Source organism: Chelonia mydas, chromosome 6 (assembly GCF_015237465.2).
Source record: "Chelonia mydas isolate rCheMyd1 chromosome 6, rCheMyd1.pri.v2, whole genome shotgun sequence".
Lineage (NCBI taxonomy): Eukaryota > Metazoa > Chordata > Testudines > Cheloniidae > Chelonia > Chelonia mydas.
In genome coordinates, this window is record NC_051246.2 from 90,954,278 (window position 1) to 90,978,872 (window position 24,595).

At 45.0% G+C, this 24,595-nt stretch overlaps 2 protein-coding genes across 7 annotated transcripts in view; one reads left to right on the forward strand and one right to left on the reverse strand.

Annotated features, from left to right (window-relative positions):
- Window positions 1–9,280, forward strand: EIF2B2 (eukaryotic translation initiation factor 2B subunit beta). Its single transcript, XM_007065218.4, is given in 10 exon segments — window positions 1–233; window positions 235–280; window positions 1,936–2,056; window positions 3,048–3,196; window positions 4,416–4,579; window positions 4,942–5,037; window positions 6,016–6,153; window positions 6,905–6,971; window positions 8,744–8,772; window positions 8,775–9,280. Coding segments are annotated over 10 exon segments (1,056 nt in total). The 5' UTR covers window positions 1–116; the 3' UTR covers window positions 8,904–9,280.
- A 764-nt stretch (window positions 9,281–10,044) lies between these two features.
- Window positions 10,045–24,595, reverse strand: part of MLH3 (mutL homolog 3) — a 37,587-nt gene continuing 23,036 nt past the window's right edge. For 2 of the 6 annotated variants that reach the window (XM_027827554.3, XM_037900699.2), the window contains 4 exons: window positions 14,214–14,237; window positions 13,891–13,969; window positions 12,446–12,597; window positions 10,045–10,536 (listed from right to left, as the gene is read on the reverse strand). In XM_027827554.3, coding sequence (XP_027683355.2) covers window positions 10,453–10,536; window positions 12,446–12,597; window positions 13,891–13,969; window positions 14,214–14,237 — 339 coding nt within the window. In that variant the 3' untranslated portion in view covers window positions 10,045–10,452. Of the gene's footprint in view, window positions 10,537–12,445; window positions 12,598–13,890; window positions 13,998–14,213; window positions 14,238–14,758; window positions 14,995–24,595 lie in introns of those variants that run through there. The other 4 variants (XM_043548152.1, XM_043548155.1, XM_043548153.1 and 1 more) reach the window with 4 other exon arrangements.

The following is a 24,595-nucleotide window of genomic DNA, read 5'->3' on the forward strand; positions in this document are numbered from 1 at the left end:
CTTGGCCAATAGCAGTGGAGAGAGGCGGAAGTGGTCCGTGCTTAGCGTGGGTCCGGGTGGAAGTGGTGCTCTCGATCCCACAGTTCCGACTTCCGTTCGCTCCCGCCGCCGCCAAGATGCCGGGCGCGCCCGAGAAGGAGTCGGAGCTGTCGGAACAGATCGAGGCCTTCGTGGCTCGGCTGAAGCGGGGCGGGGAGCGGCTGAGCTCAGAGGAGGCGGCGCGGCAGACGGTGGGGACTGCTGCGGAAGATCATCGGCCATGGGCGCTGGGGCAACGCGGGTGAGGCGGGGCGGGCAGCGGCGGTCCCGTGGGAGCCCTTGGCTGGGAACCCCCTGGGGCGCCGGTGTCCCCGCAGGCGGCCACGGGCAGCGCGTCTTGGCCTGCGCCAGCTCTCTACCCTCGAGCGGCGCCCGGGCTCGTTTCCCCAGCGATGGGCACCCCGTGGCCCCATCTCGCTACCAAGGGGCTTCCCCGAGCCGCCGGCCGGGATTCTCCCTGCTCCGTAGGACTCGGCGCCGCCCGGGCCCAGATGCTTCCTCCCAGCCAGTAGGCCCGCGCTCGAGGTTCCTGGTTCTCGCTAGTGATTATCCCTCCCGTCCGCCCCTCTCTCACCCTCCCTGAGATCACGGCTTGACCCCGGGGTTAGCGCTTTAATGAGCCCCCTCTCTAGCCTTGATGGGAAACACTCTCTGATCAGAAACATGAGTGTCTGCCGCCCACCACGGCCCTCGATTTGAGATACTTCCCTCTGAATACGGAGTCTCCTCCCCCGTTTTTTCGTAAACCCCGCTGGATTTCTTTTTCCCTGTTGGTATTTGCAGATCTTCCCAATTCAGTATGCGCTGTTAAATAAGACCAGAGCGAATGCTGACACTTGCAGTACCCACCAGCTGGATTTCCCCCTCTCCCTGAACTCAGTGCTCCACTGTTTATGATCCTTTGAACAGTTCCTGGAATGTGTGACATCCAAACCACTTTGACTCAGTTTTGTGAGTGGGATTTAGTGATATACAGTATGAAATATTTTAGTAAAAATCCCATCTCATCTATTGTCTTCACCTCATCCACTCACATAGTAGTAATATTATCTAAAAGCCTGACTAGTTTGGAATGATCTCACCTTTATAGGTCACCTGAAGTTTTTTTTATTTTTATTTTTTGTTCATGGCTGTTGTTTTCTAGATCATGGTGCTAAGTTTTCTGTCTAAATATTTGTTCCAGTATGTTAGTAGCAACTGAACCAGGTGCAGGACTATTGAAAGATAGATCGGTTTTAAGATGGCATAGGGCCACTGGCTGTGGAGTTACTTGAGGCTGTGGGCAGGACCTGTTCTTGGAAGGATAGATTTAATAATTTTATTAAGATAATGTTGAAGTAAAAAGAAAACGGTACAGAGTTTAGGCATAGAAGTTTCTGGTTATCAGGGAATAAGGTACAGATTATCAAGGGGTGCAAAATACGGTTTAGGAGTGTGTGGCATAAGGAATACATAACCTGCAATCTCCCCGACTGGGGGTAAAAGGTTAACGGGTCAAAGTACAGACATTGAGATATGGGGATATATTGTCTATATAATAGCTATGTTCAGGTGTGGAGTATAATGAGCGGATACGATGATGAGGATGGATCTACCCTCATTTGGTGGGATTTAATGTTCAGTGAGTTTATGGTTCCAGTTCATATGGTCCAATGGAAAAAGTCTCTCAGTCCCTTTCCCATAGTTGATGCACGATGTCGTACCTGGCTCACACCTCCTTGGTACTGTCGGTGGCCGGTGATGTGTTCGATGTAGATGTCCCTGAACCATCGGATGGTGTCCGAGACCATGAGGTGCCGCATGAGCCATGTGTAGCGTCGACCGATCCCACAGGTCCGCCGCACACGCTCGTTGAAGGGGTCCAAGCGCCCATACTAAGGCATCCCCTTGTTTCAGGGGACTTGATGGTGCTGATTCGGAAGGAGGGCAAGAGGATGACTGTAGCCCAGCCGTCTGAGACCACTGTGGGAAACATGGTGCGGCGAGTGCTGAAGATCATTCGCGAGGAGTACGGCAGGTGAAGCTCTCCCTCCCCCTGCTGCCTGTGTGTACCCCTCTCAGCGATCTGGGAGAAGATCTTCCTGACAGGATCATTTGGATCCTGTATGGTGTCTTCTCTTTGCTGCTCCTGTGAGACTCTTCAGGAGTCTAAATGAGATGTCTGTCCTCCCTGTCTCAAAGATTTACCTTCAAGGTTAAACTCCTTTAATTCCTTTGTAGGAAGGTTTGTAGCCACAATGAGCCTTGTGGTTTCCCCGCTACTGACGGGGTTAGTATGTGTTACTGCTGCGTGAGGCCTCCCTCTGCTGCAGATCTCTCTGTGTTCTGACCCTGTATTGCACATGCTGTCCTCTCCCTACTTTCCTAGGAGAGAGAGTTCTGTTGGAGCAGCAGCCTTGAGCCAGGCTGTTTCATGTGCCTCCTGCAGCTTTCAAAGTTTACTTACATAGCTTTCAGAAGGTACAGTTATTGGCAAAGCTTCAGGTAGCTTTCTGCCACAGACAGCCCTGGAGCACAATTGCCAACTTTCACACAGTAAATAAGCACCCTGACTTTCACAATAAGCCACAAATCAAGCTAATACCATTTCAAAACAAGGCCAAAACAAGCCAGTCCCTAAGAACTCCCAACACTTTATGTGACTAGATCTCCCCGGCTTGCAGTCTAGGACTGTGGTGGGCCTGCTCTGCATCCCTGATTCTCTCCCCACCTTGTCCCTGCTTGCCAGTAGCTGATCAAAAAAAAGAAGCAACTAGCTACTAGCCAACAAGCAACTCACAAGCCAATTAAGCCAAAAACAAGCCCAATTTCTGCGTTTTTTTCCGCAGGTTTGGCATGTCTGCTCTGGAGGCTGTTTGAGAAAATAGGTGTGGCCCTCTTATCTGACCCTGAATAAGTAAGGCCCCTTATTTCTCTGCTCTGGAAGGACAGCAAAGCTCAAAAGCAGCCTCATCAGGTTGTGTACTTGTGCTCCCTTCTTGCTGTGATGGGCTGTGTTCTCTCCATAGGCTCCGCGGACGCAGTGAGGAGAGTGACCAGCAGGAGTCACTGCACAAGCTTCTGACCTCTGGAGGGCTCAGCGAGGACTTCAGCACTCCCTATCCCCCACTCAGGGCTAATGTGATTGAAGCTATTAGTGAGCTGCTGATAGAGCTGGGTACGAGAAAACCATTCTATCACAGGGTGGGAGAGAGGGCTGTTCATGGGATTAGGGATGGGGAAGAACCAGTTCCCAGCTTGAATGGAAAGGATGGGGAGTTGTGAGGCTCAATCTTGCAGAATGTGTGTATCCCGGGAGCAGCGCAGAGGGATCCCTTCCTATGTGGTCCTGTGAGGAGAGCAGAACAGTGTCAAGTATGCACCTTCTAGAAACAGGCAAAATTCAGCCCTGTGCTATTTGCACTCAAGGCTTTGAAAGAATCTGAGCAGAGCCCTTCCTCCAATGACTAAGATGGAGCCAGGGTGTGCTCAGGTCCTGCAGGGAACAGAGTTAAATATTTTCCCCTGCACTTCTTCCCTGGCGAATGCATTGCAAGGATTGTCTGCAGCCAAGGAGGTCTGCGTGCAGCACCTGAGACAGCTAGGAGGGTTGCTGTGAACCTCTCAAACTTCTCTCTGCAGATGGTACAGCATTCCGCTTCAGTTCTCCTTCCCAACAGGTCATTGTCTTCTACATCTGTCCACAGATCAGCGACCATCTATCCTCTTGAGGATTACACTACTTGGCAACCTCCCTCCACATTCAGTACTGGCAGGCTATAACTTCCTCATGCATCTCCCATTCTGGCACCAAGATTTAGTCCATGGGCAGGGTGGCCACCATAGCTGATGCTGGTCCTTTCCTCTCCCCTTATGGTGGGATTTTCAATACGCCTTATTTTCCTGGGCAGTTTGGGAGCCTATGGAAGTCAGGGTGTAGTGCTCTTTGTGCTGCCACAAGGCATGTACAGCCAGACTCTAGCTTGATCCCAGCTGGTGCAGGGGCTGGGGAACTGAACTGATGCTGCTCCACCAATGCCCATCTTGCTGCCTTAGATAAGGGTGATGTGACACACAGCCTGGTTGGGGGGGGGAGGGGGGTCAGGTAATAACCTAGTTACCAAATTGGGGGTCTCAGTGTTCAGAAAAGGAATGTTTTGCCCTTTCATCAAGTTGTAGCTCAAAACCTCAGATGCTCTCCCTTTAAACCCAAAGCTCTAAAAAGTATGTTGTTGGGTTTTTTTGGCCTATGGGATAGTTCCATGGAGAGGGAATTGCAGTTGTGTGCAGTGGCAGAGGGCTTGTGCTCTCTCCTGTTGGTGCTGTCTGTGGCTGGAATCAGAATGGCAGGTATAGGGCCTGACTCTCCTCTCACGGCTGGATGGCTTCCCTTGCAGAGGGCACCACTGATAACATTGCGATGCAGGCGCTGGAGCACATCCACTCCAACGAGGTAATCATGACCATTGGTTACTCTCGCACCGTCGAGGCCTTCCTGAAGGAGGCAGCACGCAAGCGGAAATTCCATGTCATTGTGGCGGAGTGTGCGCCCTTCTGCCAGGTAGGACCCTGGCTGGCTGTGTTCTCAGGCTGTGCCTGTGGTAGCTGTGCAGTGCTTTTATCTGCCTTAGGAGGAGCAGGTGTAGAAATAACAGGTACTTCTGCTCAGCATGAGGGAGTGACCAGGCTGCCCCAAGAAATGGTGTGGGATTGCTGGCTGTGGCCAAGAAGTGGGGGAAACTCCTCGCCTCCCCCATCAGTGATTTAGAGGACAGCATATGTGCCATACCACTGGCAAGTTTCTGGCTCAGATAATGTAGCTTCTGACTTGAATTGTGTGTCTGGCACTGCATCAAGTCCAGCTCAGGAGCTTCCTTGTCTGGTTCCTCTTAAGGGACTCACCAGATTCTCTCTCTTCTGTAGGGTCATGAAATGGCCGTCCGTCTATCCAAAGAGGAGATTGAAACCACTGTCATGAGCGATGCAGCCATCTTTGCTGTCATGTCTCGAGTCAACAAGGTAGGTGGAGGGGGGGGGGGTCAGTAGTGGGGTTCTGGTGTTCAGGCCTTATAGGGCCATCCATAGGCAGCATCAAGTGAGTTTGCTTCCCCTATTAAAGACCCCAAAGAGCTTGGAGAGAGGTGGCTAGAGAGGATGTCTCAGGAGAGGTTTTAATATTTACATATTGTACCCACCATAATATGAGTGCTACTATATAGACATGTAGAAAGAGAACCCCTCCTCTGAAAAGCTTACAATTTAATAAGACAGAGGATGGGGAGCAGGATACAGTGTATAAGCAGAAACCAGTGTGACTGATCACACTGGGACAGTTCCACTGGGAGTCTCAACTTAATCTCAGCTGCCCCTCACCTGAGTGGCTAAATTTCCAGGATGCATTAAAACAAACAATGAGGCTGAGTGGAGGCAGAGTTGCTCAGAGACACACATTTAGAGCCAAGGGTTGACTCCAGCTTTTTTTTTTTTTTTTAAATAAAAAACAAACAACCAAAACCTGCCCATCCTGAGGGGGAAGCACTGCGCCCCTGCCATGGAGCACAAGTCACAGAGTAGGCAGTATGCCAGCCTTTGGCAGGGTGTCAGGAAATTGCTGCTGGACATCCTCCGAGCTCTGACTGCTTTCCTCACTCTCGTGTGGAGATGAGAATAGAGCACCACAGCCCTGCAATGAAGCCTGCTAGTCTTCTAACTTCCACTTGGCAGGTCTGACAGTTCTGGATGCTGTTCTAGTTAGAGGAAAACTTTTATGGAGAGCCAGTCTCGGAACAGATCCAGCACCCTGCTGAACTAGAATTCAGCCTTTCACTGTCTGTCTAGTCAGTGTAATGCCCTCTTGCTGTGATGTATATAGATGGTGAGAACCTGCAGCCCCTAACCTCAGCATGGTCTGAGCCAGTAGCCCAGGATTTGGAGCTCCTTTTCTCTGCCTGTCCCAGTTCATTGCAAAGTGCTCTAATACTAATTTGTACTTGGAAGGTGATCATTGGTACGAAGACAATCTTGGCCAATGGTGCGTTGATTGCTGTAAGTGGGACTCATACCCTGGCACTGGCAGCTAAACACCACTCCACTCCCCTCATCGTCTGTGCACCCATGTTCAAGCTTTCACCGCAGGTAGGTGCAACAACTTTGATTACAGCATCTGCTATATCTCGTGGCAAATAGAGGGACCTATATTGCTCATGAAAGTGAGTAATGGATAGCATGGACTGGCTAAAATACAGGCTGGCAACCCAGAAGGCTTTTACCAACCCTGCTAATGCACTTAGATCCTAACGCAAGGGTGCCTCTGCCCCATTGGTGGACCTTCCCCCAACAGCTCTAGTGATGTGGCTAAGGTCCTTTGTTCCAGCACAGATTGCCAGATATCCTGAATGGTGGGCTCTTATGATATAGACCAACATCCACTAGAGACTGAGAGCTACCATATTCATTTCACTTAATCCAGTGGCGATTTGAACTCGCATCTTCAGAGGCGGAAGGAGATGTTTTAGGACTTTCCTGCTCTGCTTTTTTGATATTGTAATAATGGATCCTGTCTCAAGTCACTAAAGAGCAGCTTGAGACAGTCATGTCTCTCTGCTCTCCTGACCTACCAGGCTATCCTGCAGAGCAGCCAGAATATAAGCAGGCATAAAGGAACTAGGAATGTATGGCTTGCCTGAAGCCCCTTGCTGCACAGTTTCACCTGCAGTTACCATGCATATTCGTCTGAGGCTGCAGGCGACTGCTGTACAGCTCTACAAACCTAAGCTGTGAGGCACTTACTTTCCTCTGCTCAGTCCCTTCCAGCACTTATGCCCCAGCTCCATATGGTATAATGGGGATGGGTGGCCTCTTCTGACCCTATTGCTCTTTCTTTCAGTTCCCCAATGAAGAGGATTCATTCTACAAGTTTGTCTCTCCACAAGAAGTGCTGCCATTCACAGAAGGTACTGGTCCTCTTTAGTGCAGGTTATTGAAGGGGAACTAGCTGTGTTGACCCAAGGCAGCAGGAATCTGGGACCCTGTCTCACATGTTTAAAGGACGGAATTAGCTTGTAACTAAGGGCAGGAAATCCTGCCCATTGTCTTAAGCTCTGAAATGACTCTGACCACTGTCCTAGTTTATATGCTACTTGGCTGATGGGAGGAATGGAACAGGGTTTCCTCTGAACTCCATCCTTGCAGTTGGGCTCCTGCCCTATGAAACACTCTCTTATACAGGTAGTAATTTAAAAAAAAAAAAATCAAGATTCTGATGGTGACTGCCTGCTGGTGGGCAGCAGAGCCCTAGCACAGTGTCAGAAACCAAACTAGTTTCTGTGTAGCGCTCATACATAGTGTGACTTCTTGGAACATAACACTCCAGAAATACTATATGAATTACTGCCACTGGCTGACATAGTTTTGTTTCTGCCATGGAGCTTCTGAGGCCAGGTTAGTGTGAGCAATTCTGGTCTCCCATGTTTAAGAAAGATGAATTCAAACTGGAACAGGGTGTAGAGAAGGGCTACTAGGATAATCAGAGGAATGGAGAATCTGCCTTACAAGAAAAGACCATAAAGAGCTTGGGTTGTTTTGCCTAACAAAAACAAAGGTTGCGGGAGATATGATTGCTCTCTATAAAATACATCAGAGGAACAAACACCAGGCAGTGAAAGGACTGAAGTTAAGGGCCAATGTTGGCACAAGAACAAATGGATATAAACTGCCCATCAACAAGTTTAGGCTTGAAATTAGATAAATGTTTCTAACCATCAGAAGAGTGAAGTTCTGAAACAGCTTTCCAAGGGGAGTAGTGGGGGCAAAAACCCTAACTGGTTTCAAGACTGAGCTTGATACATTTATGGAGGGGATGTTATGATGAGGTTGCCTACAATGCATATGTCCCATCTGTGACTACTATTAGTAATATATCTCCAATGGCTGGAGATGGGACACTAGATGGGGAGGGCGCAGAGTTACTATAGCCAGTTCTTTCCAAGGTGTCTGGCTGGTGGGTCTTGTCTAAATTCTGACAGTCTTAACTGATCACCATATTGGAAGGCAATATGTGTTCCCCCTCCCCTGGATCAGATTGGCAGACACGGATGGGGAGAGGCTGCCCTCCCCAGCAGTGTGGGAGCACTAGTCACTTGCTGGTTTGAACTAGAACAGATGGTGGATCCTCTGTAACTTGAAGTCTTTAAATGAAGATTTGAGGACTTTAATAACTCAGCCAGAGGTTGTGTATTGCAGGAAGTGGTGGGTGAAGTTCTGTGGCCTGTGACATGTAGGAGCTCAGACTAGATGATCATGACGGTCCCTTCGGGCCTTAAATTTTGAGAATCCATATTTAAAAAGATGGCAGCTCTGGTGCCAAATCCATGTTTCTGTGCAGCAGGACCTGACAAGTGCTGGGCTAAGACAGTTCTGATTAAGGCTTTCATTGTGGCATTTTGCAGATTTTCCATCTGGGGCCTCTTCTGGTTAGCACCAGCAACAGCCATCAGCAGGGGCAAACTCTATCGTTTTTATCCAAGACTGTGCTTTATACCCATAATTCAAATAAACCTACCAGTGGCTGGGGTTGTCTTGAATCTTGTTCTGCTATTTCAGTGCTGACTTCAGGGGTGGTGAGGGGAGAGTCACAACCTGTGCTCCAGGCAGTGTATGGTGAAGCCACACTCCACATCATCTTGTCTATTGCTCATCTCTAATACCGTGACTGTTTGTTTTTCAGGGGAGATCCTGTCAAAGATCAAGTGTTCACTTGCCCAGTGTTTGACTATGTTCCCCCAGAGCTCATTACTCTCTTCATCTCCAACATTGGGGGTAATGCACCCTCCTACATCTATCGCCTCATGAGTGAGCTCTACCATCCTGATGACCATGAACTCTAAGATCTACTGGCATGAAGTGCCTCAGTGTCCAAGCTCTTCCTACCTTGCTCTTTTGGAAGACCCAGCAGCTAAATAAACCCAGGGCTGCAGAGATGGGGGTGACTGTCTTCAACAGGAAGCATCTGCATAGAGTATAATGTTTCCACCCTAGCCAAGAGCAGCAGTGACAGATCGAGGCCTGGTTTTGCTTCCATCACTTGTATTACAAGGCACATGGAGCAGTTTTGAATCTATTTGATGTTTGGAACCTGTTGTTGCCATTCTTGTATATCTCCACAGAAGTTCTGGTTCAATGATGGACCGGGTATAAATGGAATTCTCTGTTGCCACTAAGCTGCATTACCTTAGTGTGCTACAATAAAGACTGCTTATAGTGATCTCTGCTGTTGGCTTATTTTCTATACAAGAATAAAATGCTCATTCTTCAAACAGTAGCAGCATACTGGCCCCAGTATTGAGCTGCTGTTGTAGCAAGATGGCTATAGTTGCTTTGGTGGATGCAAACTGAAAAGCCCTCTGTTACAAACCAAAGGCTTTAGCGTGCATTCTCTTTAGCTGTCTCTGACAATATGACAGCTCTTAACAGTGCACAGCAACACTACATCACAGTTTAGGATAAGAAGAGAAATATTTCCCCCCTCTGGTTTTGTTTAGACAGTAAAACCTGGTGGGCCAGAATTCTTGTTTTAATTTAGGCACTTAAATCCTGTGTGTTATAGTAATGCCTAATAAGTAGATAGAAATTTGTAACGTGACCCCCTTACTGGTATAGAAATAAACCCCAATCTATTTAGAGCTGCAGGGTGAATTGAAGCGTGGAGGCAGAATAAAATTAGAATTCGAGCAGGACTTCTTATTGCAAGTAGTGCTCTAGGGATCCTTAACTACCTCTTTTCCAGCAACTTCATGTTTCACTGAGAAGATAGCACCTGGCTATATTTTTGAGATCTCCCCTCCACCTGGAGAAAAGGATTGATGTGCTGTGAAAGCTGCAGGCAAGGAAAGAAACAGCTAGCTGGGATTTCTCTGCTATTAGATGCTTAGTTGAATGAAGTGACACTTTTGGTTCTTTGACGGTCTGACTCTAAGTTTGTCTACAAAATCTTGCAGATGGCCTGCGCTCACTCCAGACAGACGTGAGCCTGAGGAAAGTGTTGTTGGTTTATTAATAAATACTTAGCCCTCTACACCTTCAAAGTGTTGTAAATACATTAAAACAACCCTTCCCCTATGAGGAGTCCTGCCATTCTCACAAGAAGGGAATTTAACACTTGCAAGTGTGAGACTATTTCTACCCTTGAATAGCCACGTCTAGGCACACAATATAATTTCTGAACATTGAAGCCTCTTCTCTGGGCTATACGAGCCCTCTCCTGCCACATTCCCAGGGATGATCTCGGCTCCTCGGAAGGTCAGCTGTGAAGGTAGTACCTCTGATACCATCCTGGCTCAGGAGTTGCATCCAAGCAGCAACGCTGGTTTCGCGTTGCTGGCTGGAAATATGAGGGGTTGTGTGACATCAACATTCCTGGAGGGTCTGGTTTTTAGCTCACACTTCGAAGTGCTGTCCTTGTTTCCCAAACAGCTGCCAGGCTTGGGCCATTCTCCGCAGTTTAGCCAAATTAGGTTTAGGCTGGTAGGAGAAGAGAGAATTAATGAATTGATACAAAGTTTCATTAAGAGAAAAGGACTTTACTGACCTCCATAGTCCTTTCCCCACACAGAAAGATGCTCAAGTGTTTTATCAAATCTAATTTTAAATGTCCTCTGTGACTTCCAGTTTCACAATCTGATGCAGTGCCTTGGCAGCAGGGTGGATAAAAGTCAAGTTTTTATTAAACATCAGATACATATTTTTTCTTTTAATATACATCTTGCTAGTCCATTGCTTCTCATTTTAGGCTGAGTTGTTTTGTACTTGTTTCTTTCATTAGTTTACTTGTTAGTAGAATTTTAGATTTTACATGTTTTTCCCTTAAGTCTCTCACTTAAAAGCCTCATCTTTTCTGAAAATGAGAAGCCCAGGGCCTCATTAATACCCTCACTGTAAGAACAGAAAACTGATAAGCAAACTGACCTTCCTATATCTGCAACCAGCACCACATTCTGATATAAACTGGCATGAATGAAGAAAGCTGAAATGCTTTGGCAAGGCCATACTCTTCTGGCAGAATTTGAAGTCAATGGGACATGTGCTCATAAGTCACCTAAGTGCCTATAATAACTTGTGTATTAAAAGTCTAAGTAACTTTTCATTGTTAACAGCGAAGCAATTTTGTTTTGAAATGAAAGATTTTATGCTCCTAAGAGAAAAGTTTAATAAAAATACGTTTTAACCACTGCTGCTACACTTAAGCATGTTTAATTTTAAGCACTAGTGACCCCATTAAAGTAAACGGAGCTTCTCTTGTGAGTAAAGTTACTCACCAGCTTGTCTGCAGGATCAGGGCCATACTGTTCCATTTATTTTTGTAAAATTCAAATACCCTACTGGAAGTGGCATTTAAGAAAAATAGTTCATTGTATATTTTCATCTGAAGTTGCAATAGTACAAATTTTCAAATTAGTTTTACAAAACCTCAATCTGATTTTAAAAAATCATTCCACCCTGACAGTCAAAGTGTTCTCCTGATCTTCAGCCTAGATTTTCTTTCTTTATTTCGTCCCATTCCTCTTGGTTATAACTCCTCATATCATCCTAAATAATTCCACCTTTCAAATAGTAGATTTACCCATCTAGGCACACAGAGCAAATGTACTGTTTCAGGCAACCATTTCCTAAGAAATTGAGTTATGAAAGAAGAGAAAAAAGCAAAAAGTACTGATCTGCTGTGGGATATCCCATGTACTCAACATATTTAGGGAACAGCACACTTAGTAGGGAGCTTTAGAAAGGTGCACATTACTAGTTCTTCCCCCACCACTAGTTGTCCCTTAGCCAAACTAGACAGACTTATTCTCTTCTCATAAGTCTTCTGCAGTTCCCTGGCCATTTTTTGTTGCTCTTCTTTGAATTCCCTCCAGTTTGTCCTTAGATGAGTTTATAACAGTGTTTCAATTGCAAAGGGTTACCAATAGTGTGACTCCCTAAGATGATACAGGATAGCTGAATAAACATTGCCAGTGGCTACTTACCAAGTCTGTACAACTTCAGGAAGAAATATTACAGGAAATGGCATGTTAACAGTAGGGTTCTAAAGGGAAATGTGCAATACACCAAATGAGTAGAGTCTAAAATAGCATCTGGACATGCTCTTTGTGCCCAGTGAGTCGCAGTCTTCATTTATACACAATACCGTGAGGAATAATATAGGAACGGTTAAGGGAGGGACAGGAGTTAGAGGTTTGTTTACATCACATGCGGTCAGTGGTTATTTCAGTCAGGATACCTCTGTTTGTATTAAGTGGTGGATACAGAGTGAGCTGTGTTGTTGGTTAGTATGAAACTTGGATGAAAAGGCTTAGCAAGATTTAACGCATCTTTTCAGATAACCCACCCTGGGGGTTTGTTGCCTTTCTCTGCTCAGCTCTTCACACTGTACCTGCTTTTCCTGCTTCAGGTGGTCTATGTCTGCAAGTGGCATCATGGAAGGTCTCCCATGAGCACACTGGAAAGGCAGCTGGCAAGAGGACAAAGCTTCAATGAGCTGGCAGCTCTCCTCCTTAGTCAAGCTGTCATTAAACTTAATAGCTCCTGAAAAGAGAGGCGAATTATAGCATGTGCTGGCAAGAGTTCAGTTCAGCTAACAAGCCCCCCTCTGGGAACTATGGACAGCATAGCAAGTTAATATGGGGCAGCTCCCACTTCCTCCCCCACCCTGAGACCACAAACCAGCAGCATAGTACACTAGACTTCAGATTTAGCTCCAGTTAATCAGACTTCCCTCAAGAAGCCTTCCTGGCACACACACACACAACCTTTTCCATAGCCTAAGCTGCTTGGTCTAGTCTGAGGCTGCTAGATGGCAGGGCAACTATTTCCTTGCTTCCCAGATGCTACAGTTGTTCCAGCTCAAGGCACATGAGCAGCTTCCTCTGGAGCTGAAAACAAGGCCATTCCACAAATGAGGAGCTACCAAACAGAGAAAGACTGAACACCCACCCCATATGCTATTTAGAGATTGAGTACCACCTCAGTAATCATCCACTCTTTCCCACATCTGGGCATTTAATGCAACCACTGCAAATCCAGGCAGGATAGTAAGGTCTCGCTGGTACTTTAATAACCTTTATCTTTCCTAAACACCAGAGGGTGTGAGAATCTATGGTCTCATTTATTTCTCACCTTAGCAGCTTGTATCCTGCAGTTCAGAGATGGCACTTGTCCTGCTCTTCTAGCTAAAAGCAATCTTGTATGCAGTCTGCGACTTGGAGACTCTAGTGATGTGCCATTGAAACAATGCCACCAATCCACATTTGCCCTTTGGCCATGAGGGGAATGTTAATGCACTATGCAACATGTCTGCTGGCATGAAGGGGTTAGAATTACTGCAGCTTGCATTTGTGAGATCTACTCACCTTCTGGGCTTCTGAAAGCCCAGAAGGTGAGCCAGATGCCCATCATGGATCCAGAAAACTAGCACTTCCAGGGTCTCCAGGACACCCTACACTGGCATTTCTACAACTTACCATTTGGGGCAGTCAAAAATGTGCTCTTTGAGAACAGGGCACTCCTCCTGCTCCCACAGAACTGTTGAATTAAAAGTTCTAGAGCTCATATGAATTGATGCACATTAGGGCTCTATTTTGTCAACATCTCACATCTGAATAGGAATGTGGATAATAGCCACAAACAATGCAAATAGAGGCAGCATGTTCTGTCCTTGGCAGAGCTCTCCAAAAAGAGGGCTACTGCCTCCTGCTACTAGTAGACACCCTGTCTTTAAAAAGTTAGACTCCTGCAACTCTTCAAAGTGCCATATTATTCCAGAGCCCCAGAAAGTACACTGTGTAGAAATGGAAAAGTAGAGAAGTTCAGCTCACTTACCATGGCATGCTTGGGAAGCCAGCACCTTTAGAAAGGTTAGTGGGAGTGTCCCTTGTGCGCCTCCTGTGGTCTGCAATAGCTAAAAGTAGAGAGAGAACATGGTCCAACTTTCCAGTGAGTATGAAAAGGAAAGAATAGTAACATTAGAGAAGGAACAGATGAGGAAGACGTAGTAGGGCCCACCTGGTCCACATCTCCCCACTGTCAATCCTTAAAAGCTAAAGGATGGTATTCTCCCAGGTTTTGTCCTGTCTCAAGCAACAAAACTTTCAGGGTTGCTTGAGAGCTACCCTGACCCACTTCAAAAGAAGAGCACTACTTACCTCAACTTGTTCTTGAATCAACTCCTGGAAAGCAAGAGGCAGAACAATCAATCACTTACTGTTTTTTCCCTCCTCAACTTTCCTCTCTACTGTCCAAACCTGGACATATTTACGTCTCCAGTTCCAAGTCACTCACTGTGATAAATAATCAAGAAGGATGGGCCAATGATTGGAGCATTAGCCTAGGCAGTGGGAGATCCAGGTTGAAGTCCCCACTCTGCCATAGACTTCCTGTGTACCTCGGGCAAGTCACTTAGTTCCCCTCTCTAAATTGGGGATGATAGCACTTCACAGGGGTGTTGGGAGAATAAATACATTAAAGATTGTGAGTCTCAGGTACTACATGATAAGGGCCATATAAGTACCACAGACAGAAGACCAGCCTGAAGTCACCCCAGCAAACTCCCGAACTTACTACAACTTTTCAGGACTGCACTAAAGGGATAGCAACACACAATTTCCAGAATCTGTTTAAGTCCTAATCTTAAAGCATCTCCCATTAGCTTGTTCAATTACAAGACCAGTAAGAAAGAATGGTAGCTTACCCAACAGTGACAGTGGTTCTAAGAGATGTGCTGTCCACACTGATTCCAGCTCTAGTGAGCCATTGCCCCATGCATGCAAGATTGGACTCTTTTGGCCTGCAGTGTTCACTGGTGCCACACCTTGGATGTGCTCATGCCCCCTCTCCCCTTCCCATCCAAGGACATAAAGAGCAGAGGCTCGCACAACCATCCCTCAGTTTCTTCGCCAATACAGACCATAGGTGGTATAGGATTTTCTAGTAACGGGGAAGGAGGGTAGGTTGTGGATGGGTTGCAGAATCCATAGACAACACATTGTGAAGAACCACAGTTATTGTAAGTAAGCAACCATTGTTTCTTCTGGGAGTGATTATCCACATGTATTCCATTTCTGGCGGCTAGTAAGCAGTGACCTCATAATCAGGGGGTGGATGCTAGGAGTCCTATTTAAATAATGATTGCAGGACAGTTCTGCCAAAACAGGAATCAGATCTTCAGGCCTCAACTAAGAAATAATGTGGGATGAAGGAGTGGACTGATCCCCCATATAGTTTCCCTGCAAATTTCTGGAATTGGTATGCTTTTCAGAGAAGCTCCAGAAGCTGCTTAAGCCCTGGTGAAGTGGGCTATAATTTGCATGGGTGGATCTAAGGACGATCAAAAACCTCACCACCTTCCGCTCTTTAACCTTTTTTCCTCTAACATAAATACATAACATGTATATTTAAAAAAATACCCCAAAAAACCCCAACCCTCTAAAGCCCTACCAACACATGACACTCCACTGCATACACTTCTCTCCCTAAGGAGAGGATAAGAAAACAAAACAACACAGGACAGATGTTTAGTCACATTGCTTAGTGCACTACTGGAAGGTGCTTAGATACTACAGTGATAAGTTCAGTCTAACCTAGATAGAACCTAGATAGAATAGATCTAATCTAGTTAACTCATGGCATGATTTAATACAATTACATACCCAGTTAGTCTTTAGGTAGATGTTGCCTGACCCTTCACCCTATCTTCAAATGCTACAAATAGCCTCGGGATGCTCTTGAAGGGTATTGTTCTGTCAAGATGACATAAAAGAGCCCTAATCATACCAGCAACACGCAGATTGGCTTCCTCTTGGTTGGAGTGGGGCTTGGAAAAGAAAACTGGCAGATGTATCATCTCATTTAGATGAAAATCCAAGACAATCTTTGGTAAAAAAATTTAGGGTGAGCCTTAAGGATCACTTAGTCTGTAGGGAACACCACGCAAGAGCCTGAATCTCTCTTACCCTTCAAGCTGATGTTATGGCTACTAAAAGGGCTGTTTTTTACAGATAGGTGATATAGAGAGTAAGTTGTGAGCGGGTGAAAAGGGGGTCCCATTAACTCAGCTAAAACTATCCTGAGGTCCCAGAAAGGAAGAGGTTCCCAGACTGGAGGAAAACACAAGAATAGGTCCCTAAGGAATCTAGAAGCTGTATGGTGGAAAAAAATGGTGTAACCCTGCTGGGAGAATAAGTTGCTATTGCTCCTAAATGTATCCTCATAGAGCTGATGAATAATCCTGTATGCTTTAGGGATAACAGATAATCCAGAACAGAAGGAAAAGAATGGTTCCACACTGTAAGGGGGCACTCACCACTTGAGCACCTCCAAGCAGTGGAGTGTGGTCCACAGTCCGTTTCTCACCTCTGATTCCCCTGAGATTGCCTGACAACCTTGGCAGGTCTTCAGTGGCTTGGCCCTCCAGCCAAGTCACACAGTCCAAATGAACATCCAATAAACAATCTATTTGTCCTTAGTAGAATCTTCAGCCTCAGAACTGGGTCCTTTAAATTCAGCCCTTTGTTCAGGCTCCCAAATAAGCCCTGTCCCCTTTGTGGATTTATTCCATTTTACCTATGTCCAGTAACGCTATAAACAGCAGCCATATACTCCTTACTTCAAACCTTTGCGGCTACTTCCCTGGGCCTCTTCATAGCGGGCCCTTTTAAGTTCAGCCCTGCATCCTCAGATTCCTCTCTCTCTGCAGTCCAACTATGTAAGTTCAGCCAGCCATAAATTCTAATGATCAGGCTCCTTGTCCCAAGAGGAACACTCTTCTTCACTTCTCTGCTCCCAGCAAGCTGAACTGCTAAGGCCAGGCAGCAACTTTTATCTGGGCCAGCAGGGCCCTGAGTGGTCGTTTCTAACCCTCCAGCCCTTAGAGGACCAAATTTCTGCAGTTTCCAAAATGGCTGCTCCAGAGAGTCCTCTCTAGGCAAGCTTGGGGGACCCACCCTCACTGCTCTTTTCCCCAACTTACTCTTTCTTGGGGTGGGTTGTAGTAAGACTGCAGGACCCTCAGCAGGGAGCCACCAAGTGCTAAATACATCCCATCACACCCACCCTACAGAAACTATGGTTCTTTGAGATGACGTAGTCAGTGTGGATCCTGTAAGTGCCCATCCACCTCATACATGCAAGATCAGTCTTTTTGAATAGTAGTGTCTGCACATGCACCCTGTGCCTCCTTGCACTCCCATACAAGGACATACAGGACACAGTAGCCTCAACCCTCCCTCAATTCCCTCACAATTCAAAGCTGGTGTTGCTGAGGACTCCAAAAAGTGTGGATCGGAGGGCAGGTTGTGAGAGCCACACTGACTACATCTTGAAGACCCACAGTTACTATAGGGTAAATACCTGTTCTCTCCTTTTTGAGTATGTGTTAGTGTGGATCCCACCACAGGTGACTGGTAAGCATTATCCTCTTTAGATGGTGAGACTAAAAGCCAGCTGCATTACTCAAAGATTGAAGTACTACTCTCCCAGACTTGGCATCACCTCTATACACCCACTCAAGTGTGCAATGTTTGACAAAAGTCAGTGGGTTGCTCCACATTGCTGCTTTCCAGATCTTGGATACTGGCACATTCCTGAAGACACCCTCCATCAAGGCACAGGCAGTATTTTGATGTGTGAAGGGAAAGGCTCACAAACTAGCTGGTAACAGTGGAGATCCCAGAAGGTCTCTAAGTAGATCATGCAGTGTATGAGATGACTTGGCCTTTCGACAAGCTAAATATATACATAAAAAACCCAACAACCCAGGGAGACAGTCTACAACATTTAATCCTGTCAAAGTAATACAGCAAGCCTCCAGAAATGTCCAAAGTATGCAGCTTCTCTCCTGGCATTGAGTGTGGCTTCAGGAAGACAACTCGTAGGTTAATTGGCTGATTTAGGTGAAATGTCGAGACTACCTACCTTAGGGATGAACTTATGGTGCTAGGGTTCTGAATTCTCAGAACCACTTTGTCCTTGTGAAAGGATAAAGGAGGCCTGGCCATAAAGATTTGGAGCATGCTCGCACTCCATGCTGTGGTGATAGCTACCGGAAAGACTCTCTTAAGAGTAAGGTGATGCACTGAACAAACCATGAGTATCTTTAATGGAGGCTCCATGAGTTTTAAGAGGACAACATGCGATCCCAAGGAGGAGCTGGGACTCCCGCACGGGGTAAATATCCAAGAGGCCCTTGGGGAATCTCAATACCACTGGATATGAGAAGACTGCATATGACAGTATCAGAGCATGACATGCCAATATAGCTGCAAGGTAAGCTTTGAAACAACTAAATGCCAATCCAGCATGTTTCAAGTGCAATATGTAGTCAAGCATCTGTGGTATCATGGCCCCAACTGGATCCAGAATCTGCTGAATTGCCTATACAGAGAACCCTTTCCATTTGGAGGAGTAGGTATTCATAGGAGATGGTTTCTTATTATGCACGAGGATTTCTTTAACCTGTCAGGAACAGTCCCTGTCAGAAGTGCTCAACCAGCCAAATCCAAGCAATCAGATGCAATGACTGTAGGTCTGGGTGCAAGATCTGACTGTGGTTCTATGATACCGTGTCTGGACAGAGCAGAAGATGGATGGGAGATAAAATGGACATTTGCAATAAGTAAGACAGCCAAAATTGCCTCAGCCAGTCGGGAGCTATTAAGTTCAGTATGGCCTTGTCCTCTCTGATTCTGGATATTAATCTGGACATCAAGGGAATGGAGGGAAAGGTGTTTAGTAGGCTCAGACCACTGTAGAAAGAAGGTGTCTGTTAAGAAGCCCAGTCCCATACCCCCTCTTGAACAGAAGTTCAGGCACTTGGTAATATTTCCTGTTGTGAACAGATCTATTGTGGGAATCCCCCAATGGTGAAATATCAGTGCTATGATGGAGGTCTGCAGTGACCATTTGTGACTGCTTGCTGTGTGTTGCCTAAGAAGCCTCTCAGGCTTTAGCGGGCTACTGAAAGGTTTAAAGCCAATGGGATTACCGAGTGGAGATGACATCCAGTCCACAGCTTGATGGCCTCCTGGCAGAGAGGGGATGACCGAGCACCTCCTTGCTTCTTTACATAGTGTATTGTGGATACATTGTCTGTCAAGATCTGCAACATGGAGTCCTGCAGAACAAGCTGGAATGCCATGCAGGCCAGCTAGAAGCCCTGAGCTCCAGGATGTTCACATGCAATTTCAAACCAGATCCCTTGCATATGCAGATGGCACCCCAACCTGTACCTTAGGTGTCTGTGATGAGTTTTATTGTCAGGGAGGGGATCAAGAAGGAAACCCTCTTCTATATGTTTCCAGCCACCAACTGAGTTCTCATAGAATCTGGGGTGGGACCAGGACTCTCTTGCTCATGTGATGCTTTGACGGGAAGTATGCAAACCTCACCCATAACTGCAAGGGCCACAGGTGAAGTCTGGCAAGCAGACTCACATACGTGCATGCTGTCATATGGTCCAACAGTCCTAAGCATATACACACCAACCTTGTTAAAGTAAATTTTAGCTCATTTGTTTTGGACTGAAGAGACCATAAGATGTCCTCTTGGAGGTAGGGATTTGCTGATCAAGAGCTAATCATGGTTCCTATGAACTCTATTGTCTGTTATGGGGTGAGAGACGATTTCTTGCAATTCACAAAGAATCCCAGTTGGGAAAACAAGGAAAGAACTGATATTGTAGTCTCCTACTTGGACCTTCCTCTGCTCATACAGATATGGATAGACATGATACCTTTTCTCCTTAAATGCACTACTATCGCTGCCAGACATTTTGTGAATACTCTTGGTGCCATGGACAGACCTGTACTGGTAATAGTTGGGCCCTACTGTGATTCTCAAGTACTTCCTGTGGGATGAGTGGATAGCTCTATGGAAGTACACATCCAGTAAGTCAAGAGCTACAAACCAGTCCTGAGCCACAAGAAATGGAATGATGGATGCAAGTATTACCATCCTGAATCTGAGGTGGCATATATATTTGTTGAATCTCCTCTGATCTAGGATAGGACAAAGACCCTCTTTTTTCTTCGAAATGAGAAAAAACAGAGTAGAAGCCTCTTCCCCTGAATTCTGAGGGCCCTTCCTCTATGGCTCCTACATGAAGCAATAAGGCCAATTCTGCTTGTAATAGGCTCTCATGAGAAGGATTCCCGAAGAGGGATGGGGAAGGTAGCGCAGGGGGCAAGGAGTAGAAGTATATAGGGTAGCCAGGGGTGATGATCTCTAGCACCATCTGTCCAATGTTACGACAGACTTGACAGTACCTATCTGCCTTTTTAGAAGTAGGTGCCACAGATGATGGGGTCTACTATAATTTTTTTGCTGGCTCCAACAGCCCCTCATTAATTGGCATGGCACGCCTTTCAGGCAAGCAAGAGTACAAAATATCCAGTAGCTTGTGTGAGTCTTCCTGCTCTACCTCCATGGAGATTTCTAACATGTAATGCAGCAGTTACTGAAATGTTTCCCAATCATACGGCTGAGTGGAAGTGGAGGGACCTACTGCCTAATCTGGTAAGGAAGACTAGACCACTGCTGGGATCAAGTGCTCTACTGTCTGCAGGTGTTCTTCCTCATCTTCCTGTACTACACTGTGAGTCTGCACCATCAGCGCCCCTTGAGCACTCTATGAGGTTTCATAGGTGAATGAGATCTAAGTCTACAAGGGGTAGTGGAGGTAGTTTTTCTTGCTGGTTGCATACCCCAAAGGGCCCAAGATTGCACATCGTAGGAGTAAGGGGCTGGGGGCCATGGGGTTGGATATCAAGGTGAGTGCTCTCCCTGAGATCCCATAGGTGTACATCTACAACTTCTAGATTCCCTGTTAGACCAGTAAAGGTCATATGAATAGAAAAGAGATGAGTGGCTGGAGGATACCCTCCCTACTATGCTCAGAAGGGGAGAAAGAAAATGAGTACTCCTCCTCTACCCTAACCAGAGTTTTGGGGTGAGCCTGAGTCTTCCCCACCACTGCAGCTGAAGAGTTGACTGGTACTGTAGCAATACTGGTAGTCAATACCAAAATACAGAGGGCACTCTTACAGCTGAGAATACTATGGTGACTCAGGCTTCATGATCACAGCAAGATCACGTGACACCACAAATAACTTCAGTGCCAAGAAAGTCAGTGCTGGGAGCATCTGTACTATAGGGTCAGTAGCAGATTCAGAGGTGACAGGTCATTGACATCTCATGCACCGAGAGTCAGTACCAGGTGAAATGCAGACCACTGCCTGAGACAGTACCATGTGTGCTCAGCAACTGGGTTTTATCAGGGTGTCAGAGAAACCTAATTTGGACCATGAACTACCCTTTGTCTTAATAGTCTGAGGAGATCTATGCTTCCTTTTACTAGGTCCCAAGAAGGGTGATTGAGGTTTGTGCTTGCTGTGGGAAAGATATTCCTTCCTACTGTATTCAGAAAACTGAAGCATTGACTGAGGAAGCCTGTTCAGGCCAGAGAGGCCCTTTTCTCTCCAGTTCTATGGAGGCGCTATCTGAGAGCTCCAGGAAAAAATGTTTAAGGTGGACCTTTCTCACCTTCTGTGTCCTCCTGGAGAAGGAGCAACAGATTGAGCATCTATCACCTTCAGTGCGAATCATTAAGCAGACTAGCTGAATCATAGGAGGACCAAGTTTTGAACCCTTGGGACTTCCTTTCTATCACAGCAATTAAATCCTGGTACTGGGGAAGTCCCTAACTTTAATAAGAGGGTTTTGTTTGTTTGTTATATATAGCCACTAGGTGTAAAAAAGACACTACGCTAACTATACAAATATTACTCTCTCTCTCTCTATATATATATAATTACACACATGATCAGTAAAGTCACACAGTGTGCAGAGAAGCAGATTCTGCAGGGGTTCTGTCTTGCAGCCACGGGCAGTAAGAAGGAGCTGAGGGACAGCTGGGCCTACTCTGTCCTTTATCTCTGGCAGTGGATAAGGGGAGAAGAGGGAAGAGAGGCATGAGGACATCCAGGGCACAGGCATGGCCCTCATGGATATTGCTAGCCAAAAGAATCAGACCCCATATGCATGGGTCACATGAGCGCTGGAAGTGGAATACATGAGGAGAATCACTCGAAAAAGAATGAACTTGATGTGTCAGAAGATGCTGTTTTCTAACAGGGTGGATTGATTTAAATCAAAGTAATTTAAATCACTGATTTTAATCGCAATTTAAATCAGCAAGCAGAAAATGCTGATTTAAAACATTCAAATAATTAATTTTCCTAAAGAAAAGTTGGTTTCATTGGTTGGTAACCACAAAACCAAGTTGAATTGCAACTAAAGATAGCCTTTACACTAAATTTGGAGCATCTTTTAGTTTTTGCTACCCAGAAGGATACAGTATATCTAGACACATTTATTTAAGTAATTATATAGCTTAACTTAGATTTATTAAGATTCTTAACTTTTACATATTTTACTATGTTAGAAATTGGTGAATTATGCATTTCTTATTTACTAGATTATTATTATGTTTTTACTTGTGATTTGTGCCAATCTCTATTTGGATGGAAATTCAAATGCATTTAAAAATACAAAAAATAGAATTTTATTTTTAAAATAAAACTATTTTAAATGTGCAGGATACAAATGAAAGAAAAATGTTTAGCATAAAGTTTACCAAAACATGTTTTAAATTTAAAACTAACTGATTTATTAAACAAAGGAAGTATTATCTGTAGTTAGTCAACTGATCTGATTGTTTCTGGTCATCATGTCCTTCAAGATGTTATAACTAGTAGATCTCATCCTCTCACACCTAGTTTTTATTCATAGATTGGAGGAAAAGCTTTCCTGATTTTTCAAGTCCCATCTGGTTTCTTAACTCTGAATTAACTAATCACTGAATTGAACTAGTTGAATAAACCGAAATAAAAAAATATTCTCTCTTCACCTGCAGAAGAGGCTACTACTGTCAACAGCTGGTTTTGCACTCCAACAAATTCTGGTTCAAGTTGCTTAGCCAGAGACATCCACTAGTTCAGTAGTTTGACTTTCTTTAATACTGTACTTCGGAGCAAAAATGTACTCATTTTTTAAATTTAATTTAAATGACTTTAATAGATTATAACAACTTTGGGCCTTAACATATATTGTCAGTTTCAAATTTAATTTTAAATAGGTTTATTTAAATAAACAAACAGTATTTAATTTAAATTTTAAATATCAGATTATTTTTTACTTTAAATAAAATTGATTTTTATCCACCCTGCTTCCTAAGTAAGCATGTTTGTTCATATTGCTAATATCATTCAGCAGATGACATAATGGGGAATAAGAGCAAACACCATAAAACCAAATATTTGCTCAAAAAAGGGCTCCCTTCAATGAGTCAAATCCAAGCAGGTCTGTATTGGGGTGGTTATAACACTTGTCTTGTAGCTTAAGGTCTACAAGTTTCACACATTAAGTACAAGGAAATGGGTCAATTTTTTAAGCCAACAGCATTTCACAACCTGTTTTTTTGCCCCAAGAGATCAGCAGTATCACCCCTTGAAAAGGGCACTTTCCCTGTATATAAACTCTTACACATGAACAAAAGAGAAACATATTGCAAACAGGAGTAGGATTGGAATGGCTTACAATGGCTCAGCCTCGTGGCTGCATTTTGTTATTATATTGTGCTTTTATTTAAAAATACTTATACTCTAATACTTATGGGTGTGAAGAAAATCTTCAAAATGTGAACTGCAAGCAACTGATGCAACAATTTCTGCCTCAGTTTTCAGAAAGCCTGAAACAATAGCTCTGAGAGGGATGAACTGCCCCTATTTGTTTATAGGAGAAGACAACTCTGACACCTAATGATGGCATTTAAATATCAGTCTTGTTAACTATGTCACTGTTGATCAAAGCACTCAAGAAAGAGGGGCAGTCAAATTATGAATGATTTACGATAAGAGGTATATGATTTTGGCACCATGAATGGATGGAGCTTGAGTTGTGAGCAGAATATGAGAGATTACTGCCACTTATATTTTTCAAATCTGATTCCTGATTGCAGGTATTGTTTCATGCCACCAACATTTTCTAAGGAATTTCAAAGTTCAAACTCCTCCCGGTGCAATCAAAAGCCACACAGATACAACTGGAGCAAGAGAGTCTTTAAAACAATAATATTTTAATTTGTTCTTGTCTTTAAATGCAATCCTCCTTGCAGCTCACCCACTATAATTTTTATTTCATCCACTTCCCGAAATCTGCAATCATCCCTAACTATGTCAGTTATAGACTTATAGTTAGCCTAGTTATGGGACTAAAAGAAAACAAACACCACTGCCTAACACTAATTGTGCTCAATAATAATAAATTATAATCTAGTGCTTTTTTTAGTAGATCTCAAAGTGCTTTACAAAGGAACATCATTATTATTACAGGAAAATTGAGGCAGAAAGAGGTGAGGTGACTTGCCCTGGGTCACATGCCAGCAGGCCAGGACCAAACTGGGAATAGAACTGAGCTCTCCTGAGTCCCAGTCTAGTGCTCTATCAACATTGCCTCTCTGTCTAAGGTACATGTG